A 12,933-nucleotide genomic window follows, 5' to 3' on the forward strand; every position below is an offset into this window, starting at 1 on the left:
CTCATCAACATCAACATTACATCACATCACCATCACATCAACATCACATCAACATCACATCAACATCACATCAACATCACATCACATTACATCAACATCAACATTACATCACATCAACATCACCATCACATCACATCACATTACATCAACATTACATCACATCACATTAACATCACCATCACATCAACATCACATCTCATCAACATCAACATCAACATCAACATTACATCACGTCACATCACATTAACATCACCATCACATCAACATCACATCAACATCACATCACATTACATCAACATCAACATTACATCACATCAACATCACATCAACATTACATCACATTACATCACATCAACATCAACATTACATCACATCAACATCAACATCACATTACATCAACATCAACATCAACATCACATTACATCACATTACATCACATCAACATCAACATTACATCAACATCAACATCACATTAACCTCACATTACATCACATTGCCGATAAACATGAGCTAGATTAGTCATGCATCCCAAATGGCACTTTGTTCCCAATATACAGTAGTGCCTACTTTTGACCAGGACCAGTAGGGAATAGGGTGCGATTGGGGACACAGATATACAGTATTCATTGTCATCCAGACATACAGCAGTAGGCAGCAGCAGTAGGTAGCAGCAGTAGGCAGCAGCAGTAGAAAGCAGCAGTAAAAAGCAGCAGTAGATAGCAGCAGTAGATAGCAGCAGTAGGTAGCAGCAGTAGATAGTAGTAGATAGCAGCAGTAGGTAGCAGCAGTAGATAGTAGCAGTAGATAGTAGCAGTAGATAGCAGCAGTAGGTAGCAGCAGTAGGTAGCAGCAGTAGATAGCAGTAGATAGCAGCAGTAGATAGCAGCAGTAGGTAGCAGCAGTAGGTAGCAGCAGTAGATAGCAGCAGTAGGTAGCAGCAGTAGATAGCAGTAGTAGGTAGCAGCAGTAGATAGCAGCAGTAGGTAGCAGCAGTAGATAGCAGCAGTAGGTAGCAGCAGTAGGTAGCAGCAGTAGATAGTAGTAGATAGCAGCATTAGATAGCAGCAGTAGGTAGCAGCAGTAGGTAGCAGCAGTAGATAGTAGTAATAGGTAGCAGCAGTAGATAGCAGCAGTAGGTAGCAGCAGTAGGTAGCAGCAGTAGATAGCAGCAGTAGATAGCAGCAGTAGGTAGCAGCAGTAGGTAGCAGCAGTAGGTAGCAGCAGTAGGTAGCAGCAGTAGATAGCAGCAGTAGATAGCAGCAGTAGGTAGCAGCAGTAGGTAGCAGCAGTAGATAGCAGCAGTAGGTAGCAGCAGTAGATAGCAGCAGTAGGTAGCAGCAGTAGATAGCAGCAGTAGGTAGCAGCAGTAGATAGCAGCAGTAGGTAGCAGCAGTAGATAGCAGCAGTAGGTAGCAGCATTAGATAGCAGCAGTAGGTAGCAGTAGGTAGCAGCAAACATATTTCCTTTGACATTGTGGGGGTAGTGACAAAAAAAGTGACAAAAAAATACTCTATTGAATCAATTTTAAATTTAGGCTGTAACTCAACAACATTTGGAAAAACCTTTCTGAAGGCACTGTACTCCACAGCCCATACTGCATTAACACTTTTATAACCAACCCCGTCCCATAGAGGTACAGTAAAACAGTATGGTGTTTCATTCTGTCCCCCTGTCCTTTCTGTGTACAGGAAACAGAGGTGGTGCCAGACAGAAAGCTACTTCAGCGTGTTCTGAGAGGTGGTGGTGACGGGCCTGGTGGCTGCCAGGAAACAGATCTCTACCTTGACTTCTTCCTGGCTCTTGCTGTCTGCAACACGGTGGTGGTTTCCACGGCAACGCAGGCTCAGGCTCAAAGACGGAGAGTGAGTCGTGCTCTGTTCCAAGTGTTCCGTTCCTCTCCTCCGTTCTCTTCTCTTCACTGTGACCCTGACTTGGTGTAGGAGACAGGAAGATGGGATGCGGAGGAGGGAGGGAGGAGAAGCGAGGAGGAAGAGGGGGAGAAAATGGGGAGAGAGGAAGATGGGATGCAGAGGAGGGAAGGAGGAGAAGCGAGGAGGAAGAGTGGAGGAAGAGGGGGAGGAAAGGGGGGAGAGAGGGAGATGGGATACAGAGGAGGGAAGGAGGAGAAGCGAGGAGGAAGAGTGGAGGAAGAGGGGGAGGAAAGGGGGGAGAGAGGGAGATGGGATACAGAGGAGGGAAGGAGGAGAAGCGAGGAGGAAGAGGGGGAGGAAAGGGGGGAGGGAAGGAGGAGAAGCGAGGAGGAAGAGTGGAGGAAGAGGGGGAGGAAAAGGGGGAGAGAGGGAGATGGGATGCAGAGGAGGGAAGGAGGAGAAGCGAGGAGGAGGTGTGGAGTAAGAGGGGGAGGAAAGGAGGGAGAGAGGGAGATGGGATGCAGAAGAGGGAAGGAGGAGAAGCAATGAGGAGGAGTGGAGGAAGAGGGGGAGGAAAGGAGGGAGAGAGGGAGATGGTTTTGTAACCTCAACTTCTAAGACCCCAGGTTATATATCAATATTTGATCTTGATCATAATATTAAACCTTCCTAAATTAAAGGCTGCCTTCGTGACAGATCCTGATGGTTGAAAATGTGCAATTTTACCAGAACAGAATTTCTAGGAAGTACATTATACTTATAGGATATCTGTAGGGTAGAGTTCTGCCCTGCAGTCCAGATATCTGACAGTAAGGCTATAGTACTGCCCTGCAGTCCAGATATCTGGCAGTAAGGCTATAGTACTGCCCTGCAGTTCAGATATCTGACAGTAAGGCTATAGTACTGCCCTGCAGTCCAGATATCTGGCAGTAAGGTTATAGTACTGCCCTGCAGTCCAGATATCTCGAAGTAAGGCCATCGTACTGCCCTGCAGTCCAGATATCTGGCAGTAAGGCTGTAGTACTGCCCTGCAGTCCAGATATCTGGTAGTAAGGCTATAGCACTGCCCTGCAGTCCAGATATCTGGCAGTAAGGCTGTAGTACTGCCCTGCAGTCCAGATATCTGGTAGTAAGGCTATAGCACTGCCCTGCAGTCCAGATATCTGGTAGTAAGGCTATGGCACTGCCCTGCAGTCCAGATATCTGACAGTAAGGCTGTAGTACTGCCCTGCAGTCCAGATATCTGGTAGTAAGGCTATAGATCTGCCCTGCAGTCCAGATATCTGGCAATAAGGCTGTAGTACTGCCCTGCAGTCCAGATATTTGGTAGTAGGAACAGTGAGGTACGCAAGTGAAGAGAAATCCAATTTATGTATTTCAGCAGAGCCATCAATTAAATTAGTCTGCCTCTTTATCTATCTGCTTCTCAAATTTATCTTGAATTATATACGTGCTCTGTCCTCGCTGGAAACGTTGTTGGCCAAAACGTTCTCCTTCTCTCTCATCAGTGGTCAGTGTTAATTTACCTAATTGCTCTTTGATGCTCCAGACAAAATGTTTAGGTCCCTTTTTACTAAATTAACCACACACACACACACACACACACACACACACACACACACACACACACACACACACACACACACACACACACACACACACACACACACACTTGGCATGGCACGGCATGGGGAGATACGCCCTCGTTAATTTGATTACCAAGAGTTCCTGATTGTGTCGGGGAAGTACGAGAGAGGCCGGCGGGCTGTCCCATGAACTCAGAATGGGAAGGTCAAAACAGTAATTCCTATTGGTTAAGTGGGCGTGCCCCTTGTTGTGCAATGACAGGCAGACCGGAGTTGTTGATTGGATGATCAGAACACAGGTTCCTCATTGTCTCATAAGACCAGTGGTAGAAAAAGTACTAAATTCTCATACTTCAGTAAAAGTAAAGATACCTTAAAATAGAAAATGATTCAAGTAACAGTGAAAGTCCCCCAGTAAAATACTACTTGCGTAAAAGTACATTATTTTCTTTTGGAATGTAGTAAAATAAAAGTAAAAGTTTTCAAAAATATAACTAAAGTACAGATACCCAAAAAAGTATTTTTACTTAAGTACTTTACACCACTGCTAACCATTTAACCATTGGACTTATAGTTCACTCAAGGTGACATGTTACTGACATTCCTGTCAGTTTATTATGGACTGCATTACAAAAAGCCAAGTGCCAGGTTTACTGCTTCAGCACTTTGAATCTTTTACAAAAAAACAGTGTAGCACTATATAAAAAAGCCACAATCCATTCTTTCCCTAGGCTAGTGGGCGTCCGAGTCCCTCTCTCTCCCAGAGCTCTGTGGACCTCCTCCAGTCCTTGGTAAGGAAGATGTATTCTCTACTTCACACTATCCGCTCCTGGCAGCCCATGACTGAGAAGGAGGATCTGGACAACACCAACAGCAGCCCCTCTGGCCCAGTCAACAGCCATGTGGCTAACCACCACCACACCATCGCAGAGGGGCAGGCCAGCCAGACCAACACCAAGGGTGGGTAGAGGGAGAGAACGACTCAGTGTTGTTTAATATAACTCTTACAGTCTCAGAACTAGTGCACAAAAAACAGCAAGTACAAATTATATTGATAGAGTTGCAACACTAAAACTACACAAATCTACAACACTGACACATATAAAGGCATTGAAAGACACATGCCTCTGGAAGTGAATTATAATCACAATCAGCTAACCAGATAAATAGCTAAGTGTTGATCTAACACGACACTGTCACTGTCTCTGTCTCTGTCTCTCTCTGTCTCTCTGTCTCTGTCTCTCTCTGTCTCTGTCACTCTCTCTCTCTCTGTCTCTTTCACTCTCTGTCTCTCTGTCTCTGTCTCTCTGTCTCTGTCTCTCTGTCTCTGTCTCTCTCTGTCTCTGTCTCTCTCTCTGTCTCTGTCTCTGTCTCTCTCTCTGTCTCTGTCTCTGTCACTCGCTGTCTCTCTGTCTCTGTCTCTGTCTCTGTCTCTGTCTCTCTCTCTGTCTCTCTCTGTCTCTCTCTGTCTTTCTGTCTCTGTCTCTACCCCAGCCAACATTCCCAGACCTGGGCTGGTAGTGGACACTGCTGATCAGCTATGCTACGAGGCAGAGAGTCCAGATGAGGCAGCGCTGGTGTACGCTGCCAAGGCGTACGGCTTCACCCTATTGGCCCGTACCCCAGACAGCGTCACAGTGAGGTTACCTCACGGGCAAGAGCTGACCTATCAGGTGCTGGACACCCTGACCTTTGACCCCATCAGGAAGAGGATGTCGGTGGTGTTGTGTCATCCAATCACCAGGGAGATAGTGATGTATACCAAAGGGGCGGACAACACAATGATGGAGCTTTTAGAGACTCCATATGCAGGTAGGTTTATAAGTACTGTATGGTGCTATATAGTACTGTATGGTGCTGTATGGTACTGTATGGTACTGTATGGTACTGTATGGCACTGTATGGTACTGTATGCTGCTGCATAGTGCTGCATGGTGCTGTATGTTACTGTATGTTACTGCATGTTGCTGTATGGTACTGGATGGTTCTATATGGTACTGCATGGTTCTGTATGATACTGTATGGTGCTGTATGGTGCTGTATGGTACTGTATGGTACTGTATGGTACTGTTAAATATGACAGGTGCTTGTAAACTATTATAGCTTCATCATGTGACCTGATTAGAGAAACATTCTGGGCCCTTCAGACACAGTTACCTGGTCAGGTCATGTGATCAGGATAAACTAATATCATTATAGAATTATATATCATAATACAACATAGTACATAGGCCATTTAGCAGACACTTTTACCCAAAACGACTTGCGTGTGCATACATTTTATGTACGGGTGGCCGCAGTGGGAATTCAACCCACGACTCTTGGCGTTGCAAGAGCCATGTTCTATCAACTGTTCCAAACAGGACCACATTACCACTTTAGTACAGGTACAATGAGATATTACCTGGGTTATACAGGACCACATTACCACTTTAGTACAGGTACAATGAGATATTACCTGGGTTATACAGGACCACATTACCACTTTAGTACAGGTACAATGAGATGTTACCTGGGTTATACAGGACCACATTATCACTTTAGTACAGGTACAATGAGATATTACCTGGGTTATACAGGACCACATTACCACTTTAGTACAGGTACAATGACATATTACCTGGGTTAAACAGGACCACATTATCACTTTAGCACAGGTACAATGAGATATTACCTGGGTTATACAGGACCACATTATCACTTTAGTACAGGTACAATGAGATGTTACCTGGGTTATACAGGACCACATTACCACTTTAGTACAGGTACAATGAGATATTACCTGGGTTATACAGGACCACATTATCACTTTAGTACAGGTACAATGAGATGTTACCTGGGTTATACAGGACCACATTACCACTTTAGTACAGTTACAATGAGATATTACCTGGGTTATAAAGGACCACATTATCACTTTAGTACAGGTACAATGAGATATTACCTGGGTTATACAGGACCACATTACCACTTTAGTACAGGTACAATGAGATATTACCTGGGTTATACAGGACCACATTATCACTTTAGTACAGTTACAATGAGATATTACCTGGGTTATACAGGACCACATTATCACTTTAGTACAGTTACAATGAGATATTACCTGGGTTATACAGGACCACATTTCCACTTTAGTACAGTTACAATGAGATATTACCTGGGTTATACAGGACCACATTATCACTTTAGTACAATTACAATGAGATATAACCTGGGTTATACAGGACCACATTATCACTTTAGTACAGGTACAACGAGATATTACCTGGGTTATATAGGACCAGATTTCCACTTAAGTACAGGTACAATGAGATATTACCTGGGTTATACAGGACCACATTATCACTTTAGTACAGTTACAATGAGATATTACCTGGGTTATACAGGACCACATTATCACTTTAGTACAGGTACAATGAGATATTACCTGGGTTATACAGGACCACATTATCACTTTAGTACAGGTACAATGAGATATTACCTGGGTTATACAGGACCACATTATCACTTTAGTACAGTTACAATGAGATATTACCTGGGTTATACAGGACCACATTATCACTTTAGTACAGTTACAATGAGATATTACCTGGGTTATACAGGACCACATTATCACTTTAGTACAGTTACAATGAGATATTACCTGGGTTATACAGGACCACATTATCACTTTAGTACAGGTACAATGAGATATTACCTGGGTTATACAGGACCACATTATCACTTTAGTACAGGTACAACGAGATATTACCTGGGTTATATAGGACCAGATTTCCACTTAAGTACAGTTACAATGAGATATTACCTGGGTTATACAGGACCACATTACCACTTTAGTACAGGTACAATGAGATATTACCTGGGTTATACAGGACCACATTACTACTTTAGTACAGATACAATGAGATATTACCTGGGTTATACAGGACCACATTACCACTTTAGTACAGGTACAATGAGATATTACCTGGGTTATACAGGACTACATTACCACTTTAGTACAGGTACAATGAGATATTACCTGGGTTATACAGGACCACATTACCACTTTAGTATAGTTACAATGAGATATTACCTGGGTTATAAAGGACCACATTATCACTTTAGTACAGGTACAATGAGATATTACCTGGGTTATACAGGACCACATTACCACTTTAGTACAGGTACAATGAGATATTACCTGGGTTATACAGGACCACATTATCACTTTAGTACAGTTACAATGAGATATTACCTGGGTTATACAGGACCACATTATCACTTTAGTACAGGTACAATGAGATATTACCTGGGTTATACAGGACCACATTATCACTTTAGTACAGGTACAATGAGATGTTACCTGGGTTATACAGGACCACATTACCACTTTAGTACAGTTACAATGAGATATTACCTGGGTTATACAGAACCACATTATCACTTTAGTACAGGTACAATGAGATATTACCTGGGTTATACAGGACCACATTACCACTTTAGTACAGGTACAATGAGATATTACCTGGGTTATACAGGACCACATTATCACTTTAGTACAGTTACAATGAGATATTACCTGGGTTATACAGGACCACATTATCACTTTAGTACAGTTACAATGAGATATTACCTGGGTTATACAGGACCACATTTCCACTTTAGTACAGTTACAATGAGATATTACCTGGGTTATACAGGACCACATTATCACTTTATTACAATTACAATGAGATATAACCTGGGTTATACAGGACCACATTATCACTTTAGTACAGGTACAACGAGATATTACCTGGGTTATATAGGACCAGATTTCCACTTAAGTACAGGTACAATGAGATATTACCTGGGTTATACAGGACCACATTATCACTTTAGTACAGTTACAATGAGATATTACCTGGGTTATACAGGACCACATTATCACTTTAGTACAGGTACAATGAGATATTACCTGGGTTATACAGGACCACATTATCACTTTAGTACAGGTACAATGAGATATTACCTGGGTTATACAGGACCACATTACTACTTTAGTACAGGTACAATGAGATATTACCTTGGTTCCAGGATCACATTATCACTTTAGTACAGGTACAATGAGATATTACCTGGGTTATACAGGACCACATAATCACTTTAGTACAGGTACAATGAGATATTACCTGGGTTATACAGGACCACATTATCACTTTAGTACAGTTACAATGAGATATTACCTGGGTTATACAGGACCACATTTCCACTTTAGTACAGTTACAATGAGATATTACCTGGGTTATACAGGACCACATTATCACTTTAGTACAGTTACAATGAGATATTACCTGGGTTATACAGGACCACATTATCACTTTAGTACAGGTACAACGAGATATTACCTGGGTTATACAGGACCACATTATCACTTTAGTACAGGTACAATGAGATATTACCTGGGTTATACAGGACCACATTATCACTTTAGTATAGTTACAATGAGATATTACCTGGGTTATACAGGACCACATTATCACTTTAGTACAGGTACAATGAGATATTACCTGGGTTATACAGGACCACATTATCACTTTAGTACAGGTACAATGAGATATTGCCTGGGTTATATAGGACCAGATTTCCACTTTAGTACAGGTACAATGAGATATTACCTGGGTTATACAGGACCACATTATCACTTTAGTACAGTTACAATGAGATATTACCTGGGTTATACAGGACCACATTATCACTTTAGTACAGTTACAATGAGATATTACCTGGGTTATACAGGACCACATTATCACTTTAGTACAGTTACAATGAGATATTACCTGGGTTATACAGGACCACATTATCACTTTAGTACAGTTACAATGAGATATTACCTGGGTTATACAGGACCACATTATCACTTTAGTACAGGTACAACGAGATATTACCTGGGTTATATAGGACCAGATTTCCACTTAAGTACAGTTACAATGAAATATTACCTGGGTTATACAGGACCACATTACCACTTTAGTACAGGTACAATGAGATATTACCTGGGTTATACAGGACCACATTATCACTTTAGTACAGGTACAATGAGATATTACCTGGGTTATACAGGACCACATTATCACTTTAGTACAGGTACAATGAGATATTACCTGGGTTATACAGGACCACATTATCCCTTTAGTACAGGTACAATGAGATGTTACCTGGGTTATACAGGACCAGATTTCCACTTTAGTACAGGTACAATGAGATATTACCTGGGTTATACAGGACCACATTATCCCTTTAGTACAGGTACAATGAGATGTTACCTGGGTTATACAGGACCAGATTTCCACTTTAGTACAGGTACAATGAGATATTACCTGGGTTATACAGGACCACATTATCACTTTAGTACAGTTACAATGAGATATTACCTGGGTTATACAGGACCACATTATCACTTTAGTACAGTTACAATGAGATATTACCTGGGTTATACAGGACCACATTTCCACTTTAGTACAGTTACAATGAGATATTACCTGGGTTATACAGGACCACATTATCACTTTAGTACAGTTACAATGAGATATTACCTGGGTTATACAGGACCACATTATCACTTTAGTACAGGTACAACGAGATATTACCTGGGTTATACAGGACCACATTATCACTTTAGTACAGGTACAATGAGATATTACCTGGGTTATACAGGACCACATTATCACTTTAGTATAGTTACAATGAGATATTACCTGGGTTATACAGGACCACATTATCACTTTAGTACAGGTACAATGAGATATTACCTGGGTTATACAGGACCACATTATCACTTTAGTACAGGTACAATGAGATATTGCCTGGGTTATATAGGACCAGATTTCCACTTTAGTACAGGTACAATGAGATATTACCTGGGTTATACAGGACCACATTATCACTTTAGTACAGTTACAATGAGATATTACCTGGGTTATACAGGACCACATTATCACTTTAGTACAGTTACAATGAGATATTACCTGGGTTATACAGGACCACATTATCACTTTAGTACAGTTACAATGAGATATTACCTGGGTTATACAGGACCACATTATCACTTTAGTACAGGTACAATGAGATATTACCTGGGTTATACAGGACCACATTATCACTTTAGTACAGGTACAACGAGATATTACCTGGGTTATATAGGACCAGATTTCCACTTAAGTACAGTTACAATGAAATATTACCTGGGTTATACAGGACCACATTACCACTTTAGTACAGGTACAATGAGATATTACCTGGGTTATACAGGACCACATTATCACTTTAGTACAGGTACAATGAGATATTACCTGGGTTATACAGGACCACATTATCACTTTAGTACAGGTACAATGAGATATTACCTGGGTTATACAGGACCACATTATCCCTTTAGTACAGGTACAATGAGATGTTACCTGGGTTATACAGGACCAGATTTCCACTTTAGTACAGGTACAATGAGATATTACCTGGGTTATACAGGACCAGATTTCCACTTTAGTACAGGTACAATGAGATGTTACCTGGGTCATGACATCACTTTCAGTTATTATATTGTTCTCTCCACAGAGAACAGAATGGAGGGGAGCCATAAGAATATACCTGCAAGCACTCAAAAACACCTTGACTGGTACGCCAAGGAAGGACTACGTACCCTCTGTTTGGCAAAGAAGGTGAGCCCACACCTCCAGACACATTTAGAGACATGTCTAAGTAGCCAATAAGTACAATGACAGTGTGATGATTGTATGACCAAGTTAGTTGTGTGCATTTTGTCTGCTTCATAAACATCTGTTAATGTTTGGTTCGCGTCTCTCTCTTCATCCTTTTCTCCATATCCCTCTCTCCTGGGGTGGTGTTTGAGAGGGAGGGCCTAATAGGACTGGTACCTGGTGCATGATTTACTGTAGCTAGTGATTTAGTAGTTATGTTGATTTACTGTAGCTAGTGATTTAGTAGTGTTGATTTACTGTAGCTAGTGATTTAGTAGTGTTGATTTACTGTAGCTAGTGATTTAGTATTTATGTTGATTTACTGTAGCTAGTGATTTAGTAGTGTTGATTTACTGTAGCTAGTGATTTAGTAGTGTTGATTTACTGTAGCTAGTGATTTAGTAGTGTTGATTTACTGTAGCTAGTGATTTAGTAGTGTTGATTTACTGTAGCTAGTGATTTAGTAGTTATGTTGATTTACTGTAGCTAGTGATTTAGTAGTTGTGTTGATTTACTGTAGCTAGTGATTTAGTAGTTATGTTGATTTACTGTAGCTAGTGATTTAGTAGTTGTGTTGATTTACTGTAGCTAGTGATTTAGTAGTTATGTTGATTTACTGTAGCTAGTGATTTAGTAGTTATGTTGATTTACTGTAGCTAGTGATTTAGTAGTTATGTTGATTTACTGTAGCTAGTGATTTAGTAGTGTTGATTTACTGTAGCTAGTGATTTAGTAGTTAGGTTGATTTACTGTAGCTAGTGATTTAGTAGTGTTGATTTACTGTAGCTAGTGATTTAGTAGTTAGGTTGATTTACTGTAGCTAGTGATTTAGTAGTGTTGATTTACTGTAGCTAGTGATTTAGTAGTGTTGATTTACTGTAGCTAGTGATTTAGTAGTTATGTTGATTTACTGTAGCTAGTGATTTAGTAGTTAGGTTGATTTACTGTAGCTAGTGATTTAGTAGTTATGTTGATTTACTGTAGCTAGTGATTTAGTAGTTGTGTTGATTTACTGTAGCTAGTGATTTAGTAGTTATGTTGATTTACTGTAGCTAGTGATTTAGTAGTTATGTTGATTTACTGTAGCTAGTGATTTAGTAGTTATGTTGATTTACTGTAGCTAGTGATTTAGTAGTGTTGATTTACTGTAGCTAGTGATTTAGTAGTGTTGATTTACTGTAGCTAGTGATTTAGTAGTGTTGATTTACTGTAGCTAGTGATTTAGTAGTTAGGTTGATTTACTGTAGCTAGTGATTTAGTAGTGTTGATTTACTGTAGCTAGTGATTTAGTAGTGTTGATTTACTGTAGCTAGTGATTTAGTAGTTATGTTGATTTACTGTAGCTAGTGATTTAGTAGTGTTGATTTACTGTAGCTAGTGATTTAGTAGTTATGTTGATTTACTGTAGCTAGTGATTTAGTAGTTATGTTGATTTACTGTTGTAACGGTTGTCGTAGAGAGGGGACCAAAGCGCAGTGTGTTGATTGCTCATGATGAATGTGTATTTTAGCACAAAAACACTAAAGACAAAATAACAAAGAGAAAACCGAAAGCGCACCGTTCTGTCAGGTACATAGACTAAACAGAAGACAACTACCCACAAACACAGGTGGAAAAAAAAACCTACTTAAGTATAATCTCCAATTAGAGACAACGAGGACCAGCTGCCTCTAATTGGAGATCATCCCAAAAACAACAACATAGAAATAGAAAACAAGAACTAAACATAGATATAGAAAACATAGAAAAACACA

The 12,933-nt window shown here is 40.6% G+C and overlaps 1 protein-coding gene across 1 annotated transcript in view; it reads left to right on the forward strand.

Moving 5' to 3' along the window:
* Window positions 1-12,933, forward strand: part of atp10b (ATPase phospholipid transporting 10B) — a 58,948-nt gene that overhangs the window by 27,560 nt on the left and 18,455 nt on the right. Inside the window, exons 9-12 of the mRNA XM_029771945.1 lie at window positions 1,690-1,863; window positions 4,190-4,418; window positions 4,953-5,270; window positions 11,037-11,140. Coding sequence (XP_029627805.1) covers window positions 1,690-1,863; window positions 4,190-4,418; window positions 4,953-5,270; window positions 11,037-11,140 — 825 coding nt within the window. The remainder of the gene's footprint in view (window positions 1-1,689; window positions 1,864-4,189; window positions 4,419-4,952; window positions 5,271-11,036; window positions 11,141-12,933) is intronic.

The sequence above is a fragment of the Salmo trutta genome, chromosome 13 (genome assembly GCF_901001165.1).
Source record: "Salmo trutta chromosome 13, fSalTru1.1, whole genome shotgun sequence".
In the NCBI taxonomy this organism is placed as follows: Eukaryota; Metazoa; Chordata; class Actinopteri; order Salmoniformes; family Salmonidae; genus Salmo; species Salmo trutta.